Here is a 24,668-nt window from a genome sequence, read left to right on the forward strand (position 1 = left end):
TCGCAGGTGCAGTATTCACTGGTATTTTACTTCCAGCCTTTTCAGACGATAGGGAAAAATGTCTCTTGTAATCATCTTTTTGAATGTGTTAGCTTGCCGACCTATTGTATGACATGCGTTTGCCATTCGTCCATGGTCATGTCGGCTTCTTCTGCAGGCGCCCGGCCGCCAACTCTTCGCTGCTAAATCAAATTAACTTACTCCAAACTCAAAAGCCCATGAGCAAATTTGAATACTCGGAAAAGACTCATCCGCGCATTCCGACTAGCTTGGATGCTCTCTACGGGCATTCTAATTTGAACGATGTAAATGCTTAAATTATTGATTGGCGGAAGTGCGAGATTGAATGATTAAAAAAAAAAAGGTTGAATGACTACCTTCATAGCGCTTTCTTTTTCTTTTCTTTTTTTTTTTTTTGCGAGCGAGCAATTTTGAATGACCTGATTTGAAACTGAATGGTACACGTCGTAAAAAGATCGCAAAACCCTATATAACAGTAATTCAGTGATATTTACATATATTATATATATATATACATGCGTGTTTTAAACACTTCTGAGTCAATATACTGCTTTATTTACATTTTAAACCCTTTTAAAATGATATGTAGGCCTACATTCAAGCGATGGTGGTGGGCTCATGATTTCAGAAAAATACTACATGTGAACTGCTACAGGTGATCGATGATATTCGTACTCAAACTTTATAAACGTATAGAAGTCAGAAAACCCTTTGCGTCTTAATAACAATTGCTTGGATTGCAAAATGATCTATGATTTCTCTTAAAGAAGAGATTGCTGATAAAAAATCCCCCAAAATCAAAATGTTATCAACGAGAAGAACATTAATAGGCAGAATGGTGATTTGGTATTTAAATTGGATCAGGAGTAACACGTTTTATGTGACTGAATATAGTATCAAATTAATTGCTTTGCATGAAAATTTCGTACGTTGTTTGTACGTGTTTGACAGACAGTAAATTGTCTTGGCATTAGGTTATATTAACAGTGCGTGTTTTGATTGTATCATTATCTAACGTCAACCCTCAAACCTTTAATGCAGTGAAATCAGTGAAGATTCTTGAATTGAAAGTAGCTTGACTTTCATGCCCTTAGTCATGACTATTTAGTACAGATAATTACAATCTATATACTCTTTCGTGATATATCGTTAAGTGTTTGCAGCAATAATGATGTAGTATGCGTGAAGAAAATGCCAGCGCATACAGTTATGTATAAGTTGTGTACCGTGTTACTCCGAAAATCTCATTCCCGAGGTTTGTCGATCGAAGGCAGTTCTGTGATGTCGGTGGGATCCGCCATTCTGCTATCGTCAATGCCGCCGAAAACGGACTGTAACCCGATACTGGACACTCCGCCACAGAGGTCCTTGACCGCCCGCCTGAAGTTAGGGTTCCGGGAGGCGTAGATGATGGGGTTCACACACGAGTTCGCAAAGGCCAAGACAACAAAAACGCGGTAGAGGGGACTGTACAGGTGGGTGTAGTGGACAAGACCGACGTTGAAGGCGAGAAAGCCGAGCTGGTCGGGAGTCCAGCAAATGACGAAGGTGACGATGACGATCAGAAGGAGCCGGATGACTCGACGTCGAGCCGTCAGGAGTTTCAGGGCGTGTTTCTGCTGCTCCGTGCCCGACGTCAGGTTTTGTGTTCGCACACGCAGACTTCTTATCGTCAGGATGTGCGCGAAAACCATCACAATGACTGGTACGACATACTCGATGAGAAACAGAGCCACTCCAACAACTTTCTGGAAAGTCGGTGAAGGGAATTGCACAATACATGCGCCTTCTTTAATGTACGTGATGTAAAGACTGTATGTGTTAACGACGAAGGCCAAAACCCAAATGAACCCGAGCGCGATCGTGCTTCTATGTGCTGTGAACAGACGTTGGTAGGTGAACGGATAACGAATGGCCATCAACCTCTCGATCGCAATCGTCGTCAGGGTGAAAATCGAGGCACATATCGATGTCCACATGAGCACTGATGAGTGGACGACGCGGCAGTAGAGTTGGCCTAGCGGTGTATTCGGGAGAGTGTCGATCTCATCGTGGGGGATAACAAAGATAGACGTCATGAGGTCGGCGACGGCCAGCCCCGCAATCAACGTATCAGTGGAACAGCGTCTACGCCGCCATCGAAAGAGCACGAGGATGACCAGGAGGTTGCCAATAACGCCGACCATGGCGAAGATAAGTTGGAGGATCTGCCACCACGGCCAGGAGACATGTTTCCACGACCACTCGAATGAATACGATATAGTTGTGTCATCGAGAACTTCGATCTCCTCCGTCAGCAACTCCTCGGTAAAGAAAGCAGTGAACCTTTGTGACATCGCGGTCGACATGGTCAATGTTTCAGCCGTCGGCATGGATGTCTGTTCCCCTCTTGGTCATATAGAAATTCACCTGGATATGGACAATGGCGGTTGATAACTTGATTTACGTGAAATTTCTTTATGTATTCATTAACCGTTTAAGCCTTCTAGATATTAATAATATTCATAACGATGAGAGATATATTGTGTATCATGCTACCTTCTTCAATTTATTGTTTATTTTGTCCTTTCATTTTCACTGTGGTTTTTATTTGTACTATTTCCTGAGTGATATTCATTAAACGAGATTTTCTCATCGACACGCTCCTCACATCCCAAATCAACGAATGCATCGTACATATGCTTCGTACATAAATCGAATTATGATAATGCGTTGCTTCTACGTTGCTGATAATGAAAGGGAATATCCGTTCTCGTTGGACTTGCACTGTCACCTTCTACTATATAATTTTACCAATTTATCATTTTTTCATAGTTGTTTTCGTGAAGATAGTTTCATCACTCTGCTGTTTGATAAAAAGAGACTCTCTAGAATGAAATGAATATTTTAAAACAGGAGTATTGGACCCTGAATCTGATGAAGCCCCATATTTTTGATTGGGTTCATAACTAATGGGGGATCAAACAAAAGTATCAATGCCAGTGAACAAAGGGTATCATAAATATTCCAGATAGGAAAATCAATCTGGATAATGATTCCCCTACCGTCTTGCATTACCATATGAAAAGAGTAACTAGAAGGTCACCGGTCCGTATAGACGCATATCGTACTGAAGGGTGTAATTAGTTAAGCATTTTGTTTTGTATCTGGATGACTAATCTTGTTACTGTCGTCAGACTGAAACGGTCCCCTTCCCCCAATAACAAAACAAAACAAAACAAACAAAGAAACAAACGACTAAAATCATGAAAATTCACCAGCTGTAACGAAAAAAAAAAATCCTCAAATTTATAGACTTTACACTAAAAAAAAAAAAAAAAAAAAAAAAATCCGGGTCAGAACTGACCCGAAACCGGGTCCGTTGGTGTCACACCCCGTTCCGGGTCAAAAATGACTTGGAATTTGGTCATGGAGACTCGGAATGGAACCACCTTGACTCAATTCATGACTCTGAATGGGGTCATATCTGACCCCATTCCTTGTCATTTCTGACCCGAAACGGGGTGTCACCCCAACGGACCCTTTCCGGGTCATTTCTGACTCGGGTGTTTTAAGAGTGTAGATTCCGTAAATCAGAGTTGATTCTAATTTTCTCGCTATAATTTTCATTCAGTTCAGACTGCTTGGATATGGATTGTGTTTATATATTTTATCATCAATACGTCAGAAAAAAAAAACAACAGCAAAGAAGAGGACAACTCCCCAGTTTACTTGAAGAGTGATAATCCGGCATGGCATAAATCGCAATGTGCTTGAAGACAAAATAAATAAATAGAGAAACAAATAAATAAATAAATAAATGATATTTATCCTGTAAATTTTCTCTTTGAATTGTTGCCTTATGATACCTGTTTCCATTACTTGCTGCCATAAACGAAATGTATACATGGTGTGGTATGATCGAATTTCTAAGCAAGCTCCTAACCGTTAACTGGAACACTGCCGACGCCGACTTTTTAAAAGGGGGGGGGGGGGGCAAGTTATCATTTCTGGAGCCACTTCTGGGTTCATCAGCTACCAAGCAAACGAAACAAAAACACACCCACAAAAAAAAAAAAAAACAACAACAAACCTTACCGGCACTTCCCGGGTTAAAAAAGGTGGAGGGGGCTTAAGTGGTTAGACCATGTAATGTGTTAATATGTATTATGAAGAAGTTTTTAGCTGTATACATGACTTATCGCACACCCAAAGTCAAAATCTTTCGCTTCTCGATGCCGAATGTTTTTATGCAACAAATACTTATCATGACGACATGAAACATTGCAACTTTTGTTTTAGAGGAGACTCTTTAATCAACAAAAAAAGCAAAACAAAGCAAAACAAAGCAAACAAACAGTAACAACAGTAACAGTAACAGTAAAAACCCCGCTAACATCAAAGCTGTAATATTTATATGAATAGGGTATCGGTAGTCAATGTTTGATCGCCAAACCTACATCATATTTTCTTCCTTTAAAAATCATGTTTGTTTGTTCCTGTCTTCCTTCAAACTGACATATTATTGAGATTTTTTTTTTTTTTTTTTTTTGGGGGGGGGGGGGCGTGTTTTCTTACTATGAACTGACAATACTCGAGTATTGTCAGAATCAGTAATAGATAGACAAGACACGAAAATAGAGGAGCTGCGGCAATATAGTGTAAGCTCAATAACTTTACAGGTCCTTGTACTTTTATGAAATGGAAAGGGAAAAAAATCCTAACAAACCGATGATTATACTCCATTACCAAATTCCAGTGAAAAGGAACTGTAACCTGAGGATCATCCTCTTTACGCGAGGCTTAATAAAGAGAAAATCCTTCCCGAGACAAACTCATTAGCTGCTTAGCAAAAACGACATCACTTGTCGAAAATGGCAAATCAGTTTGACTTTGACCTGAATTGAGCTTAAACATATTACAATGCTGTTTACAGATTATAGGCCTTTAAAAGCACACCATCCGGACAAGTCTAATGCCATTCGCAAATTTGCTTAAAATGCGAACTACATTTAGAAAAAAAAATAACGCAACCAAACATGTATACCATTTTAGTGTACAGTGCATCCCCCTTTGAATCGCGTGCAACGCAAATATAAATTCTCTTCAAAGAAATTTGACAAATTTTGCGATAATTCATAGTGAGACATAGATTTCAACAGAAAGAGTAATGTCCGAAAGAAACTTGATTGTTTGGATTGAAGACATATATAGTTTAAAACTTAAGACTTTAATCACAAAAGGACTTGACCATATTATGGCTTGTGAAAAACACACACTTTTTTTTTTTTTTTTTTTTTGCTTGTTGGTTAGAATGTCAGTGGTAAAAATGTCAATGGTTAAATTGCCAAGGGTAAAAACGTCAGAGGTAGGAATTGCAGGAGTAAATATGTCATGGCAAAAGTATCATGGTAAAAAGTGTCAGAGGTAAAAATGTCAATGGTAAAATGTCACGCGTAAACTGTCATAGCGGTAAATATAAATGTAAATAATATATATATATATATATATATATATATGTCAGGAACAAAAAAGTTACGGGAAAAGTGTCAGTGGTATAACTGTCCGGGGAAAAATGCCACGTGTAAAAAAAAAAAAATGTCAGAGGTCAAAATGCTGAGGGTTAAATGTCAGGCGTAAAAATATAATGAAGTAAATGTTATGGAGAAAATGTCAGGTACAAAAATGTCAGGGAAACACATCTTAGAAAAATGTCTAGCGGTAAAGATGTCAAGGGCAAAAATGTCACGAGTAAAATGTCAGGGACAGAAATGTCAGGGGAAATATTATGTCAAGGATAAAAGAAAAAGTTTCGCTCTATGGCAAAAAAAAAAAAAAAAAAATGTTAAGAACCAGACTTTTCCCATAGTCATCTTATACCATTGACATTTTTACCTGACACTTTTCAATTACAGTCAGTTAAAATTATCTTGAACATAGATACGGTGGAAAACGTTTTTCGTACCTGAATGTATAGCGTCTCTTGAATTTCTTGGAAAATAATCATTATGCCAGTCAATTGTTAGTTTTGCCTTCAAAACTGCCTCACTTTTGTTGTGACGACGTGATGTGAAGATGTATTTGATGTAAAGGGCATATAGCGGGAAATGTCAAAGAAACTAAACTTAAATCATTAGTTAACGCTCAAAATAGTCACTAATAATCGGTCAGTTTGTAATAATCAGTGGCTACATTTGAAAGTTATTTCTTATCGTTTATGATATTTTATCTGTACCTAATGATTGTCAGCATTTATGAAATCATGAATGGATTTAATTACCTTTGGCAGTAATACTTTGCACTTTTGAAAACTATTTCATCAGATACAAAATCCTTCAAGTATAACGAAGCAAGGGTAACGGGATAAGATAACAACTAATATAGATTAGCAGAAAAAAAAATGAATATCAATCATAGATAGATAAGCATAAAAGCATTGTTTGAGGAAGCATAAAATTATACATACATGGTTTTAAAAAGTGTAAAATACACGTTCCGCCCTGTTAATACTGGCAGTGCACTTACCTGAAATGTTGTGTATCCTCCGGCTGTATTATGATAACTGTTCCTATCTTCAACGACTATATTATTTTGATCTGCAGACGAGTGATTTGCTCTTTTAGCACTTTACAACTTTCCACACAGTATTAAAGAAAGAAAATATTAGGAAATACAATTTGCAGAAGCTGTATACCTTTCATGAAGATTCTGTCTTGTAAGTAAAAAGAACTCTTCCGTTATTATTAGTCCGCGTAGTGTTCTCAGTTCATCCGGGCGAACTGGCGCGAAGAAGACAAAGACAAGCGTTTAAAAGATCCTGAGGGCGCGGAGCATCAGACGGCTTGCAGGCGTCGGATGAGCGTCAAATGCGTATACTAGTAGTCGCTACAAAAACTCGTGACTGCGCCATGCGGTGACACACAAAACTCCACCTATATAGACCTCCCGGACTATTTTGTGACTTTCATTATCTATAGTGATTAGCGAGCTTTAGATCGCGACGCGAACGCTATTTAAAAGACGATGCTTCGTCCCGAATTGATGAAACACCTGTCTCGCGCATGTGTAGAACACATTTTCCTTTTTTAACTACCTTAGCATCTTCTTAGCGTTCGCGTTGCAGATCTATAAAGCTCGCTTTTCCTTGGATACCGCGTCCTCTGCTTTGTAATAGTGTTCACTGTCATATCGTTTGTAATATCGACACATACACACACACACGCACACACACACACACACACACACACTCTCTCTCTCTCTCTCTCTATCGCATATAATAATTATGTCATACCTTTAAATCAATTTCACTAGTTTGAATTTTACCCGTAATTCCTTTTCGGACTGACTTCTCTTTTTTAAATTGCTCTATACAGATTCGGTGTTTCACAGCAGACACTATAATTTCATATGCAGTACAGTATGTCCCCCCCCCCAAAAAAAAAAAAATACAATCGATTTTCGCATTGATAACTTTCAAAATGATGATTGAACAATTTAAATGCTATTTCGGGGAATGAAACTACAACTTCTTACCTACACTTTGCAGAAAACCCCATTAAATTTGGTTAAGTGGTCACAGATAAATGTGGATTGTTGTTAAGCATGTCATGGGCCTGTTTCTTCCAAGTTCAGTACTTGCAAGGAGGTACTTGATGCTCTTGGAACTGAGAACACAATGGACAAAACTTGGAGGGAAGGGATTCCTGACACTGACATGCTCTACAAAGATCTTTATTTCTCTTTGACCACTGAAGCAAATCGGATGGGTTTTTTGTAAGATGTGGGTAATGAGCTATGTTTTCATACCTTGAAATTGTACTTGGATTGATTCACTATTCTTAAAGTCATTGTTGCGGACGGTCCCGTTGTATATTTTTTTTTTTTTTTTTGGGGGGGGAACATACGGTATATTATATAATGAAGTCACTTTAACACGCATATTTCACATGTGTGTGTGTGTGTGTGTATGAAAACTGGTGTGCACAAAATGAAAAGGAGTAAAACGATAAACAGACTGCACTGTCGGGGATGGAAAAATAGGAAAATGGTTGTTGATCTTGTATTATATAACGACTGAAGAGATCCTTGTCATTTGATTGGTTGTCTGACATTGATTATTCGGCCCATTTCACTATGACGTCATCATCCGTGCAATTGTGGTTCCATTTACCGTGCAATTTTGGATCCATACGATCTGCTCCATTGCACGCTCACTGCAAGCCCGGCTTACTACGCGTATACGCTTGCGTGTACGTGTTGCAGTGTATGTATGCGACAGCGCGCTACTGATAATGGCGTAAAGGCTAAAGCACTCAGTAAGCACTCTCGCGATCTCAGATTCTCTCTTGTTTCTAAACGAATAAAACATGAAAGGACAAGGATCTCTTTCAGGCGTTATATAAAACAAATAATAAATGTTTTTCATCCGTGCAATGGACAGAATATTTCATTTGGTGAAAGATGAAATGTTCGATCCATTCAACTCGGCGGCGCCTGGTTGAATGGATCATTTCATTCATTATTTGTATACTATCTTCTGTTGTGTTGCTCTATTATATGTCAGAAACGCCCCCCCCAAAAAAAAAAAAAAAAAAAACCACAACAAAACAACAACAACAACAAAAAACAAAAAAACAAATAAACCAAAAAAAAAAAAAAAAAAAAAACGCCAAGAACAACCTCATTGAACATTTGTGATGTAACAGCGAAATACGGGTGGGTCCGCATAGCGTTCTTCTAATCTGTACATGGGAAATCATTAGCAGAGTGAAAAACAGACTGATCCGGCATACGGATTGAGGGGAATATATACACAAATGCAAATTGCTGCCAAGGCCGATCGGTCAATTAATTGCTAATGATGACGACTCGTTTCTCATACTCCCAAAGGGACAACGTGAAATTTCTTCTCTGGTTGCTTTTTCCCCCACTTGAAATAACAATCAACGGCAGTACATGAAATCCACCCCCAATGGTTAATATTTCCCGCTCGCACATTGTAGCATTGTCGTTTTAGATCACAAGTCATTAGGAAGTTTGTTTCCTCTGTGATGCTTATGCATGTTAATGAATGGCATATATTTCTTTTTTTTTTTCTCGTTGCGGTAAAGATATACTTTTCGTTACTTCATTATCTTCTATTTACAAATATACGATAAACATTTTGGCCCGAATTCACGAAGGTGGTACAAATGAAACCATGGTTTAAACCATGGACAAAAACCATGGAGCGCCAAGTGTCGCATGGAATATTTCGTTACGAAATCAGTCATTTCGTCGATGAAATGATTATTTTGTAAAGAAATGACAACATTTTGTAACTAAATGAACATTTCGTCCACGAAATGATAATTTCGTTAACGAAACAGTCATTTTGTCGACGAAATGACCAATTTCGTAACGAAATATTCCGTTTGACACTTGGCGCTCCATAGTTTTTGTCCATGGTTTAGACCATGGTTTTGTTTGTACCACCTTCGTGAATTCGGGCCTTTAGGTTCATTGCGATCACATCTGTTTGCTTATGATTTCGTTCACTGAAAAAACAACAACAACAAAACCCAAAGTATGATGTGCATCATCTCATTGAGAGAGATTGCGTCTCTAAAACACGACTGATTTGATTGAGGAGACGATGAGATAGTGGCAGATCTTCCGTGACCTCTGCACTGCAACAAGTCCTGTGTTAAATATGAAACACCGAGATGGTGTTAAATTTCTGGTGCTCATTAACACCTCCGTGTGTCATTTCTAAATATAGAATTGTGTTTGTTGTTTTTTTTTATATAGTTTCTTAGTTACTGTTCTTCTTGTTGATTTGGAACTTAAACAAGACGATCAAGAATTTTTCAAAAAAGTACTTGATTTTTGAAAAAAAAAGTGTGAACACATTTACACCACAGTAACACCAGTTGGTGTGGTCTCCTATTGAAGCTGGACGGGTGTTATACCATTGATATTAACGCAAGCAATATCAAATCAACACCATGCGGTGTCATTGTTGAATTAACACCAGCGCAGTGTCAAAAATATCACAAGCTACAGTGTCAAATCAACACCATGAAGTGCCAAGTGAAATTTTTCAACAACATCACAACATACTTTCTACACCTGTGGGTGTGGTCCTCTATCAACACTTGATCGGTGTTAGATTTAACACCCATGGTGTTAAATCTAACAACGATGTTTTTACAGTGTGGGTGTCACTTTCACCTATACGAACTAAGCATTGCCAAACTCGGATAGATTTGCGACAGCATCGTTTTGGATTGTTTTTTTCCGAAAGGGATTCAGCTCATTGGCTAACTAGCACATGATTATTAAGGGTGCTAGGCACTTTTACTGTTAAAATGCTATTATCTACATTTTAAAGTGCTGGGTGACGCTCGTTATTCCGAAAGTTTATCAATCCGAAAATGAAGTGGGGTTCCTTATTGCAAAGGTTCGTTGTTCAGAAACACACAAATTCTCTACACCTTAATGTTCCTTTATCTAGAAATGAAATACGGTTCGTTTAACTGAACATTGCTTGCGTTATTCCGAAGGTTTTTTTAATCTGAAAATGAAAAAAAAGATTTGTTAAACCGAAGGTTCTCTTATGCGAAAATGAAATAAGGTTCGTTAATCCGAAAATGTTCAAAAAAGAATGAAAGAAAAGGAACATATTTAATGAACCTTTGGAATTACGAACTTTATTTCGTTTTCATATTAACGAACCTTAATTCATTTTCGGATTAATGAACCTTCAGAACGAACTGTAACATAATTGTATAGATTATTATATTATATAGCACTCATTCATGTTAACAAAGTCGTGCTCTCGTTCTATCTCAAAGTTCGAGATTTCTTTTAATTACAGGTTGAATTCTATGTTCTTCTCGATAAACTTCTTTCTGCCAAAACTAAAAGGCTTAAATATTTTAATTGATAGTCATGGATAGTTTGCAAAGCGAGTCATCTTACTCCCGTGATGAGGAGAGTCACATTTCATGATTTCAGTCGGTGTTAGTGCAACAGATGGATTTAGCATTAGTTTATTTTGCATTCGTTACACGGAACAATTCAGATCTAGTATATCAGCGGCAATGTTAAGGTGAAATAAGTACAAACAGACACTAACAATACATAGGCCTAACTAGGGAAGAAAAATAAAACCCAGTATGCTAACATCTACCAAAAGCAATGATGACAATGATGCTACAACTTTGAGAATTGTTTCAGTTTATTATGAGTTAGGGCAGTTTTAATAATTTTTTGCACATGCTATATGATCTACGCTTATACTTACATGCAAAATGTTATACATACATGACATATGTACTCTCTTGTAGTCATTGAGGGTGCTATAATACAGAGTAACTTGTTGAAATAATATATCGTATATACACTTTGAATGCTGACTGCCTTTAAACCTGATCATTTTGAAACGATTATGCCGATTTCTATTTTTGTGGCAGTCTATCCTTTCTGGCCGTTCGATTTGCTGCTAGGCTTGTTACGCATTTACAAAATTTATGACATGCCCCTACTAGTCAGTAATAGTTGGGGGGAAATGCCGTTATGGAGATGGATGTTGACTGCGTCATCATGCAACAGCGGTACAGTGTCTGAGCAGGTGAACGGGTTCCGTGCAATTGAGAAGTGCTATTATACATGCCGTTCAAGAGAGAGAGAAAAAAAAATTGTGTGTAACCTTATTTTGGTTATTTCTTTGCCTATTATCGTTCCGTCAGTGCTTTCAACATGACCTCCACCTGTGGGTTCTCCTTGTCAGCAGTGTGCTAATTTTCATCATTATAGGTCATGTGATGTAGGCCTTGCCCTTGTAGTAACTGCAGTATGTTATACCTTACCTCGTTGTTGCTAAAAAGCACTTCGCTCAGATCGTATCCATCTAGGGGAATGCTTGGAACCTCTGCCCCCGCAATGCTGGCAATGGTAGGAAGGAGGTCTAGTATGCTACCGAGCTCTGCAGAAGGGCCCGGCTGGATTTGTCCAGGCCAGTGAGCGATGAAGGGGACTCGCATGCCTCCTTCATACGTCGAAAATTTCCCACATTTCAGCGGCCCGCTGCTACCACCGAGTGTGTATTCTTTCAAGTTCCCACTGCGAAAACCAAAACCGGACGGAGGCAGTATGATTATGCTTTCTCTTTCAGGAATAAGGCAGGTTGACTATACTTTATAATTCAAATACTACCACTGTACTAATATTATTATCCGAAGAACATTGTAAAGTCCTTTTCCCGTCACCCACTATAGATAGAGAAATTTTGATACTTCCAGTATTTAAGTCATGATAGAACTGGTTATCAATCAATCGACTACAATAGACCTTATGTATACCTACTGACAACTTTAAATGATGTAAAAACCATTCATCTATTCAAAAAGCAGTTTAGAGACATGATGTATATCAATACATGACTGAAAATTGCACGTCGCGAGTTATTCCTATGGATGTTCTCACTACTAAGATCTTGTTGTTTTCTGTTTCCTTGTTTTATTTTTTCCTTGGGCAGTTGTTTTAATTTAGTTTGCTTTCACGCTAATTATAATTTTCTCAACAATGAATATCATTTTTTTTTCCATGCAAGTAACGGTCCCTCTATACTCTCTCGGAATATTGGGTCTATTACTATCCCATTGCTTTTCTATGTCATAAAAGGGGAATTCCAGACAATTTTTCATAAGTTTACGTCATGGAATACATATATCGAGAGCTCAGTGTATAGATTTTTTTCTTCGAATTTATTGCGGTCATTTAGGAGAGAAACTAATACCTTGAACAACCTTATGTATATTATTGTTACGACCAAAATCACTCTGAGAATGATCGCAGAAAAGAAACAATCAACTATTGTTCAGGCGGTTTATTAGCAGTGATATTGTGGGTACAGACTCGTAATCGGTTTTCACATCAGTACAATAATGATCAATAGAAACAATTATAAATCGGTAATGGAATCACTTACACGCATTACAGCAAACTCTTAATCACGAGGTTCATATATAGTCCCCTGGTGATGTCCCAATACGATGTTCGATGCACAGATGAATGATCCTTGATGCACCGATGAATGATTCCTCCGACGTTAATCCAGAGGCGCAGGTTGCATTAGCCTTGCCATAGCAAGGGTTTCTTTTACCTTCACAATTTCTCATTATCATTATTTTATAACAAATGTGATGTAAAATCCAAGTCAAGCAACAATAATCACATACTATCACATGCCTTTTGAATAGCTCCATAAATTCCATGTTCTCCTTTCATGGATACCGTTTACAATGATATTGCTTGGATTCTCGGAGCTTATACAATCATGTCAAACTCAAATTGCAAACATCAGTAGTGGATAAGCTAAACACTGTATGTGTGATTTAAGGTGAAAACCTTTCACCCTTAACTTCTACTGTGCTATCCACTACCTATGTCACACCATCTGACTTTCTGTCATAGCACTCTTTCAACACGATGACATGACATATTCTCTGTTCTTTGCGTCTGTCTGGCGTACTGATTACATAGTTCACATCATTGAGTTTCTTTTTGACACAGTATGGGCCACTGAACTTGGCTTTCAGTGGTTCACCTTGTATGGGCAATACAAGAACTTTGTCACCTGGTTTGAAGGTACGGGCTTTGGCATTTTTGTCTGCCTTTCTCTTCATTGAGTCTTGTGACACTTTCAAGTGTTCCCTAGCTACCTCACAAGCCTTTGAAAGCCTTTCACGAAACTTTGACACGCAGTCAAGTACGTGGACCTCATCATCCTCAGTCATGAATTTCTCTTTGATGAGCTTCAATGGGCCCCTAACTTCATGACCGTACACCAACTCAAATGGGCTGAAACCCGTCGACTCATTTGGGGAGTCCCTCGTTGCGAACAGCAGGAAAGGGATGCCCTTATCCCAATCCTCGGGATACTCCTCACAAAATGCCCTAATCATTGTCTTTAGGGTCTGGTGGTAGCGCTCCAACGCACCTTGGGATTGGGGATGATAAGCTGACGACTTCAGCTGCTTCACACCCAAACGATACATCACCTCTTGAAATATGCCCGACATGAAATTTGACCCTTGGTCAGACTGCACTTCCTTGGGCAACCCATACCTAGTGAAAAACTGCACTAGAGCATCTACCACAGTCTTAGCAGTGATATTTCGCAATGGGATATCCTCTGGAAACCGTGTAGACATATCCATGATTGTCAAGAGGTACTTATGACCCGACCTAGTCCTAGGCAAAGGTCCAACACAGTCGACTAGAACCCGACTGAATGGTTCTTCAAACGCAGGTATCGGAAACAATGGCGCCGGCTTCACTGAATGCTGTGGTTTACCAGCCACCTGACATGTGTGACAAGTCTTGCAAAACTCAGCCACATTCAACCCTGGCCAATAAAAATGCCTCATGATCCGATCCTTTGTCTTTCTGACGCCTAAATGGCCGCCAACAGGTAACTCGTGAGCAATCCTCAAGATCTCACCGCGGTAACAGGGAGGGACAACAACTTGACGGACCACCGTCCAATCCTCATCAGCTGGCCTATGGGGAGGTCTCCACTTCCTCATCAAAATGCCATCTTTGACATAATAGCAGTCAGGGACCTTTTCAGCCTCAGCCTCAGAGCACGCCGTCTGAGACAAGCCTTTCAACTCAGAGTCTGATTGCTGTGCTTCAACCAAGGAAGACTTGCTAAACAGCCCATCACTGTTAACCTCGGAGCCTAATACAGCAACCCCATCATTCAAATCCTTGAAAAAGGTGTCTGCCAACCAAACACCGGAATTCTCCTCCACATCAACAGAATCCGCATCATCTTGAACAGCTCTACGAGCCTGAGACCTAGTCACAACACAATCTTGGAAAATCCCAGGAAACTCCTCCTGCAACTGCTCAGTTTCAGCAACCACCACTGGTTTATCCGAAACAACTGGAGACGCAACCACCTTGTCTCCAGCTAAGTCATTCCCCAACAAAAAGTCAATGCCTGCCATGGGCAACTCAGGAACAACTCCAACAGTCATCGGACCAGAAACTAGGTCACACTTCAAATCCACTCTATACAGCGGAACTGACATATAACTGTCAACAGTCTGAATCAAGACTTTTGCATTCACTGCACTATCTGGTGGAAAAGTCATACCACCATCCACCATCAACGACTGAGAGGCCCCCGTATCCCGCAGGATGACTACTGGTTTACCTGCCTCACCAGAAGTACATGGGGTCACCTCACCATCAAACAAAAAGCTACGATAGCTCTCATCTACCTGCTTAGTCCTATCTTTGAATTTGGGAGATCGACTTTCAATGGCCTGTGTTTCACTGAACGGGACACTGTTTTCGGGTAGGACGCTTTTTGACATGACAAATCCCATGTCCTTCTTTGTTTTGTTTTGCAACTTCCAACACTGTGACTTTACGTGCCCTTTCTTGTGACAATGAAAACATTGTATAACATTTGCACTTGTATTGGACCCTTTGTCAGATTGAGGCTGTGGTGCCGACAACATTCCTGAACCAGCATTCTGTTGGTTGCTCGACTGATTTTTGTCTCTCTTATTTCCAGAGAAATTCCTGAAAGGTGGTCTGTTCTCATTTCTATGGATGAGCTCATACTCATCAGCCATAAAGGCTGCTTATGCAAACTTGTCACTTTGTGATCTTCCAGATGCAACCTCACACTGAAAGCAACACTCTTTTTGAATTCTTCCAAGAGAACAACCTCACGTAGGTTATCAAAATCCTGATCCATTTTCAGGGATCTGTACCACCTATCAAACATCATTTCTTTTTCACGAGCAAACTCAACATGTGTCTGGCCTGGTTTGCGGTACGAATTTCTGAACTTGTGTCTGTATGCCTCTGGCACCAACTCATAAGCATTCAACACTGCCTTCTTGACTGTAGCATAGTCACTTGATTGCTCTTCAGATAGAGATGAGTATACATCAGCTGCTTTGCCGACAAACACACTTTGGAGGAGTATGGGCCAAAATTCCTGTGGCTATTTCAAACTGTTAGCCACCTTCTCAAATGACGCAAAGTATGCATCAACTCTGTTTTCTTCAAACTTTGGCACTAAGCGAATGTTCTTGACCAAATCAAATTCAGAGGGAGCCCTTTCACGATTTCCAACAGTCTGTGCATGAGTCAATTCCATCTCACGCAATTTCAGTTGTTGCTCCATTTTCTTCTCTTCAATTTCAAGTTTCTTCATTTCCAGTTATTTTTGTTCTTTCTCCCTCTCTAATCTCATCTTCTCTTTCTCTATTTCCAATTTTGCAAGCTCAAGCCGTATTTGATCTGAAATTTGAGCTTCATCTGGAGTGTCAATTTCTTCTTTGAGCTCCATGTGACCAGCTACTAAGTCAAGAATCTCTGCCTTTCTTACACCTTGTGGAACATCTACACTTAAATGCTGTGCAATAGCAGTCAAATCACATTTGCGTAACCTTTGCAAATCTTTGAGAGACAAATCTGTCCTCTGAACAAATGCCTGAACATCCATTGTACTGATTGACATTGTCACAATGTATTACACACAATATACAATTGAACAATCAACTCACTGGTATTTTGTCTGTACCAATATTTTGGATTCCGGAACGTTCCAAATTCTAAGTTTGGGCTTTAAATTCACCTCCCGGACAAGCCCCCAATTTTGTTACGACCAAAATCACTCTGAGAATGATCGCACAACAGAAACAATCAACTATTGTTCAGGCGGTTTATTAACAGTGATATTGTGGGTACAGACTCGTAATCGGTTTTCACATCAGTACAATAATGATCAATAGAAACAATTATAAATCGGTAATGGAATCACACGCATTACAGCAAACTCTTAATCACGAGGTTCATATAGTCCCCTGGTGATGTCCCAATACGATGTCCGATGCACAGATGAATGATCCTTGATGCACCGATGAATGATTCCTCCGACGTTAATCCAGAGGCGCAGGTTGCATTAGTCCACGATATAAATCCACGGTGTATGTCCACAGCGGAATGTGCAGAATCCAACGTTATGATGACCACGTCCAGGCGATGCGTTAAATGATGATTCAGCCAATAATATCTAGCTAGGAATCCAGCCCGTCACAGCTTTGCCGTAGCAATGTCCGTTGACATTAAAATATGGAGTCTATTTCCAATGAAGGCAAATTAATTCTCTGCAGGCTAAATGTCTCCCAGGCCTTATCTCCACAAACATAACAGGTCAGCAGGTAACACAGGACTGACTATAACAAGTCGCTTCAGAGCCAGAAGTGACGTAACTCTCAGAGCAGAGGTGTTGGGTACTCTGCCTACTGCAGAAGTTCTCCGGCTTTTATATCTATTCACCCCTTTCTAGTACATTCTGTAATTTTCTCCAACCTGGGGCCACACACTTGAACATACTAGCAAGTCCAAGTTCCAGGAATCCTGGATGACTCACTGCCTAACTATGTGCATAACATCATTGCCAAAAATAACTACCAATCACATTGGGCTACAGGGACAGTGCCTCACTCAGCCAAATATGTAAGCACTTCCCAGAACATTCTGGAATGGGTGAAATCATTCTAGATTGAATGAGCTATAATGAATTTCCTGTCACATTCATGTACTGTAGTTACATTGTATACCACCTAGAAAATTCTCCACTGATCTGGTCAACCTGTGTACACACACATTAAAACAACCATGCATACAGTACATCATACATGTACATAACTACTATAGTGTGTACATTTGTGACAAATACACTGAACAATGATGATGACATAGGAGGCTCACACATTTCAGCAGTGTAATTCCATTGCAATACCGTTTGCTTGCAAGTTCACCCGTGAATAGTCTATGCATGCCTTTTTCTTTTGTTCTGCTCCCTTTTTATCATTATTATTATTTTATTTGGCAGAAAACATACAATTCACAATCAATTACAAAACTCAAAATAATCAATCAATACAATAACACAAAAATACCTAAACACTGGATGCACCTGAAGGGCTGCCAGGCATTGGGCAAAGTTAACTAAATAACTGTAGTCCGCGGACCGCCCTAACCTATATCCCCTCCAGGCGCATCCAGTGTTACAGATTTATGTGCCACTGATTATCATAATAAAATATTCATAACTATACCGTTTAAAATCTCTTGCATAAAAATACAAACTATGTAAAAATCCTTATACATTTTCCGACAATATCAAATCACAATTTACAAACTCATGATCACACCAATAAAAGGGTGATATAATTATAAAACAGATCCCTTTACTTTCCCAACCCTCCCCTCACTCACTCCCCAATTAAAAATCCAGTCACAAAAAAAAAAAAAAATCAACCACCCGTCCCCATCATAATTATTACCTCACAAAATATCTATTCATTAAAAAAAAAAAACACCCAAAACCTGGATATGTGTCTCCCCCACACACAATTCATTACATTCACCATATTTCCAAATCATTTATCAATAACCAGTAAAACACCACAATACCAGTTAGAATTCTCTCAACCCACAAAACACCCCCAATCCAAAATTCATATTTTAAAAAAAAAAAGAAAAAAAAACCAACCCCCCCCCCCCAAAAAAAAAAAACCCAACCCCCCCCAACCCCCCCCCAAAAAAAAACCACCCCCGAAAAAAACCCTCCAATAAACCCCAAAATGATTCAAAAACACAAAATGGCACTTTGAAATACAATGTCAGTAAAATTGAAACGAACAATGAATAAGACTTGAGAGGAGATCTGTGGCCTGCCTCACAAAGAAGCGAAATCGATCCCAATCCCACGACTGACCAAAAACCATAACATGCAGTGTGCGTCTCCAATGCTGCTCAACCCTCCAATAAAGATGAAAATCCCGGAGACCCCCTTTATGCAACCATTGGCACAAAACAAAAAAAAAAACATTCTACAAACATTAATAACAAGTTTAGGCGCGTGGTAACCAAGCCAACAAAACTGAACAAGGAAACCAGCAGTATACCACAATCCCTATCCAATCCCAATTTCTAAATTCAACCCATTTTCCCCACGAAACACCCCCAAAAACACACAGAAAAATAATCAATGTTCATATACATAACATGTATAAACATATAATTATAAGTATACAATTATAATTATTGTCAATCTGCTGGATTGACTAAATGACAAAAAACCTGGGGAAAATGCAGCTGTTTCTAAAAAAAAAAAAAAAAAAAAGAGGGTTTAAACTATGACAAACAGGTAAAATCATTGAAGAATTTACACAGATACCAAACAGAAAAAGCAGAGGTAAAAGATTTGTTACAGCCTCCTGGGCTGGGAAGGAATGACGTTTCTCAGACAGAAAGGGGAAGGTAAAAAACAACAACAACAAATTGACTGGCTCACCAAAAAAAGATGTATTACTGCTTTTGTTGAAAACAGTGTTATCAAAAATTAAGGGGAAAACAGCTCGTAGCTGGCAAATCTTAGGCATGAATACAATTCTATATTGTCTGATCTTTGCAGTAAAAGAAAAAAAAACAATTATAAAATTTCATTAAAAAATGTAACAATTATAAACATTTTAATCAGATTAATGCCATGAGGTATGCATACTTATGTACGCCACCCTATACAGATTATACATCCAAGAATTAACAAACACATATTCTTTCACTCATACATATTTCATTATTTCAATTAAAATACCTCAACTCTTAGAAAAAAAAAACTATCCACAAAATTGATTATAGGAAACATACACGTGGACATGAATACATCATTATCATACATATACATGAATACATTTAACGGTGAATGAAATTCATGCCCAAGATAAAATACAATGAATGTCGCTATAAAACTACATGTACTCCACATGAAATCAGTGACATACCAAATCCGACACTTAAGGTGTCTCGGCAAGATGGGAATTTAAGTGACTGCACCATGTTGAAAGAGATACAGTAAGGACTGAGTTTCTGAGGTCAGAAGGTAGAGTATCCCACAGCCTGGGGAACTCGTGTATTGCACAGAAATGCAGACCATCTTTACGTGCAAGGAGATGCCTGAACCTCAGGTCATCAAAATGGCGTGGGTTCACCACCACAAGCGAGTTCACAACAGGACACTGAATATGCTTGAACAGACACTTAGTAATGAAAACCAGGGTAAAGTAGGTCCTTCTAGACTTGAGAGACTTCCAGTTCAGCCTTTGAAGACGTTGCTCGTATGGCATTTGACCTCGCCTTTGCTTCAAGGCAAGACGCGTTGCTCTACGCTGTATCGACTCAAGTCTGTTGATAGAGCCCACTTTGTGCGGTGTCCAAACGGGAAGGCCATATTCAAGAATTGGGAGGACCAAACTTTTGTACAAGGTGAACACAGCCACTGATGAAAGACCTGAGGCTAGGCTGGTTATCAAACCAAGTAAACGATTCGCTCTAGATATCACGTACCCAACATGGTTATCCCAGGACATACGATTGTTCATGATGACACCCAAGTATTTAATTTCGTATACCTCCTCTAGTTGCGTATCATTGAGGTAGTACTGTGCATGGCCCGGATGTCTTTTCCAGGATATTCTCATGACTTTAGTTTTAGAGGTATTCAGGCTCATTTTGTTTCTGTCACACCAGCCTGTGAAAGCATTGACATCATCTTGGAGAGCCTGTTGATCTGTGAGGTCATAGATTGGTCGAGAAATAACAGTGTCATCTGCAAATAGCGCACATCTCGATGTAACAGCCTCAGGTAGGTCATTGATGAATAAGTTAAACAGGCAAGGCCCCAGGACGCTCCCTTGCGGTATACCTGAGGTAGGCGTCGACCACTCTGAGTATTGTTCTTTATATTGGACACGTTGTAATCTATCAGATAGAAATGAACGGATCCAGAACCAAATATCACCTGAGATGTTATACAGCGATAGCTTTTGCAGGAGGACATCATGAGGCATACGATCAAACGCCTTCGCGAAATCGAAAAATATCGCGTCGATGGAAGGAGGTCTCCGCTTGTCAAGGTCCTGGAGCCAGGAGTGGGTCAGAGTCATCAGCTGGGTAACACATGACTTTTGATGAACAAAACCATGTTGGAATGGAGTAAGGAGACAATTTGATTCCATGTGGTCAGAGATTGCATTTGAAATCAAAGACTCCATCAGCTTGACGACAACAGAAGTTAACGCGACTGGGCGATAATTTGAAACAACTGACCTATCACCGGCTTTGAACACTGGGACAATGTTTGCCGATTTCCATCCTTCTGGTACAGACTGTTGACAGAGAGACATACTGAACAGACGTTGCAGGATAGGAGATATCCTACTGTACACAGTAGGATATCTCCTGCATTCTTATGGTGAGGCTGTCATGTTATCATCCTTGTTCATTGCAATTTGTTGGATATTTTGAAAGCATTCTTGTTCTTCATCCCAATCATTGCAAATTCTGAAATGTTGTACAATTTTGTACTCAGTATAACTAATTTATAGTGTTTCAAATATTGTAAAAGTCTGAAAATCATCCGGAGGTCTCCTTTAAAAGAAAGTAAAGTGTGACATTACCAACTGTCTGATAGGAAGAACCTAAGTGTGTTCTCTGTCTGGCCAGCGTCTTGTACCGTCTTCATGACGTCACCGACTGCCGCATCTAGCTCGAAGAGGCCGTTACCAAAAATGCCCCGTCGGCTTGAGTTCGTAAAATCTCCACCTGTAGTTTGAGCATGGGAGCGAAAAGGCAAAACTGCCGCGTAACATTGTGTAATGGGAAATCTACAATCTTGGCAGAGGCAGTTAGAAAAAAACAACAACAACAACAAAAAAGATGTGATGATAGAGATACATTGAAATATAACTAAACAAATATAACAAGTGAAGAACGAAACAAAAGAAATCTCTCCGATGTCAAGTTCGTGCTGAACATCAGGATGACATAGAAATAATTATAGTTTAATGAATAATAATCTGTTGGTTTTCAAAATTTCTATAGTATATTATTTCATTTATCCCAGTCTCCTCGTTAAAAGAACATTGTCTTTGGCCTCATAACATATATATTTCTTTAAATCACGACAACATACCGGAGATATTATTTCATTTCCACAGTTAGTCCTTCCTACTATTTCGTGCTTTTTTAACCTTACAAAATGTTCCGTGGTCGATGAATGTTAACCAATGGCAATGTCCCCATATACTATCAGAAAGATAATTCTAATTATCCAGCGTACCAGCAAATTGAGGAAAGTGTACGTGATTGAAAGCGTAGTACAGGAAAAAAGGGATTATCCTTTTCTGCGCTCTCGGAAATCCACTGGCGTGCTTTCGTGGTGTACTCTTGCATAAGCGTTGTCGGATTCATCGGTTGTTTGTATATATATGTCATCATCGGAGAAGACAGCGCAAGGTGCGACGTCGTCCGATGCGCACGTGTCCACCTTCTCGTCGGCGTAGACGCAGGGCTGATCCGGGTACGTGCATACCGGATAAAGGCACTGGTCATTTGAGAAAGGCAAACCGTAGTAGCGATGAAAGCCTTGCTTTGTTGGCAAAAACTCCCGTTCCCTTCCTATCCCCAAGTGCCACTTCCCGACCATGTACGTGTCGTAGCCTCGTGGTTCCAGGATTTCGGCTATGGTGATCTCACTTAGGGGTAGCCCTCCAGGGGAATTTGGGCGGAAAACCAGCGGGTAAGCACCCACCCTTGTCTGATATCTTCCAGTCATAATAGACGCTCTATAATTTTGAGAAAAAACAAACACAAAGAGACATAATCTAAAGCGTTTTATCGCAAAATAAATTGAATCCCTTCTCGCAGTCTCAAGTTGAGATATTTGCGTTTATTCCTGTGAAAAATGGAAATGTACATTTTTAATCATAACTGTCAAAAATGTTCCTTTTTATGGAACAAGTTAAGTATCAGTGTACTGCGAAAGCTTTATTTTACTCTATCTGGTGATGGACTTTAAAATGATTGATATTGGCACTTAAAGGGGCATTCCAGACGATTTTCATAATTTCACGTTATGTAGTACATAAATCAACAGCTCCATGCATAGACTCCTGGAATTTATTGTGGCCTTTGAACAGAGTAACCAATAATCTGAAAATCTTAAAGTAGGCTTGCTAAGGGCGAAAAAAGGGGCGATTACTGCATTTTATAGCACAAATGTTCTATTTGGCACACATATTCCTCGGTACAATTGGAATTTTTTCATCTAAAGAGACAATCTGTATCTATGCAAATAACCCCCAATTTGCGTAATTTATGCAAACTGATTTGTAAACAATGAAAACCCCTTAAAACTCATAATAGATAGATATGTAACCCGTTAGAATCACTTTATGAAACAAAATGAGAAAATAATTTGAATAATTGAACCATCATTACCACCTAATTTACATAATTACTAAAGAAAATAAAGTAAAAACATTTTCTAAGTTTTTCTTACAGTCTAAGAACTGCATTTTATGATAATAACTACCAAAGTAGTATGCATATCCTTTAGTCAAATGGAAATGGTTTGTAATATCAAAACATTATTTTTCTAAGTAAATATTTTATTATGATATATCTGATCATTTACCTGTTTTTACCATCAATAATAGTTTTTTTTTTTGCAAACAAAACAATATTTTGATAATAAAAAATCTCAAATGTATTATAAGGAAACAGAAAGTAACATTAACTCTTTGATATTTGATTTAGCGCAGGAAGAATGGGGCGATGTATTTGATGAAAGCAATGCTGATACTGCTTATGAAAAATTTATCAGCAGGTTATTGTATTATTATCAGAAATTTGTTCCTTTGGTTAAACGGAAACCTTTAAAGAAAAATGGACAACCCTGGATTACCAAAGGTATTATGCGGTCTATATCAACCCGTAATAAGTTATATAGGCAAGCAATAAAGAATCAAAGTAATAATTTATTTATGAAATACCGGAAATATAGAAATCAATTAACATCAGTAATAAGATTGTCCCGAAAATTGTATTATTCAAATAATATAGAAAAAAATAAGGAAAATCTTTTTTCATTGTGGAAAACTGTCAATGCTCTCATGGGAAAGACGGTAAAAGAAACTACCAACTCTATCATCATTGACAATGAGGAAATTACTGATTTTACCACAATTGCTAACTCATTTAATGATTACTTTATAAATATTGGTCCTAGTTTAGCATCTAATATGAATTCATGTAATACACATTTTACTGATTATTTACCCAATCCTTGTGAAAATTCATTATTTCTCACGCCTACCAATGATCATGAAATAATCAATGTTGTCCAGAATCTGAAAACAACTAAATCGAGTGGGCATGATGGTCTTAGTGTTCATTTATTGAAACAAATAATTTTTTACATTGCAAACCCCCTAACTCACGTATTCAATATGTCTCTTTCAACAGGCATTTTCCCGAACTCATTCAAACTTGCAAAAGTTATTCCTATTCATAAAAAAGATGACTTTAAATTAATGAGCAATTATAGACCAATTTCATTATTACCAAGTATATCCAAAGTTCTTGAAAAAATTGTGTATAAAAGGTTACATCAGTTTTTACAAACCAATAATTTATTGATACCCAATCAATTTGGATTTAGAAGTGGATATTCTACTGATTATGCAATCGCTCACATGTGTGATAAAATAACTGAAGCTTTTGCTGATAAGAAGCATGTTATA

At 38.6% G+C, this 24,668-nt stretch overlaps 2 protein-coding genes across 2 annotated transcripts; both read right to left on the bottom strand.

Moving 5' to 3' along the window:
- Positions 1-1,265: 1,265 nt before the first annotated feature.
- Positions 1,266-2,369, bottom strand: LOC140243390 (galanin receptor type 2-like). Its single transcript, XM_072323071.1, has one exon. The coding sequence runs from the start codon at positions 2,367-2,369 to the stop codon at positions 1,266-1,268; it is 1,104 nt and encodes a 367-aa protein (XP_072179172.1).
- Positions 2,370-2,379: 10 nt separating this feature from the next.
- LOC140243392 (arylsulfatase A-like) lies at positions 2,380-22,699 on the bottom strand. The gene is made up of 6 exons (XM_072323072.1): positions 22,297-22,699; positions 21,543-21,687; positions 21,193-21,251; positions 20,431-20,653; positions 11,853-12,105; positions 2,380-2,430 (listed from the first exon to the last, which is right to left on the bottom strand). Exons 1-6 carry the CDS (start codon positions 22,697-22,699, stop codon positions 2,380-2,382), a joined length of 1,134 nt encoding a protein of 377 aa, XP_072179173.1.
- Positions 22,700-24,668: the final 1,969 nt, after the last annotated feature.

Source organism: Diadema setosum, chromosome 20 (assembly GCF_964275005.1).
Source record: "Diadema setosum chromosome 20, eeDiaSeto1, whole genome shotgun sequence".
Taxonomy (NCBI): Eukaryota; Metazoa; Echinodermata; class Echinoidea; order Diadematoida; family Diadematidae; genus Diadema; species Diadema setosum.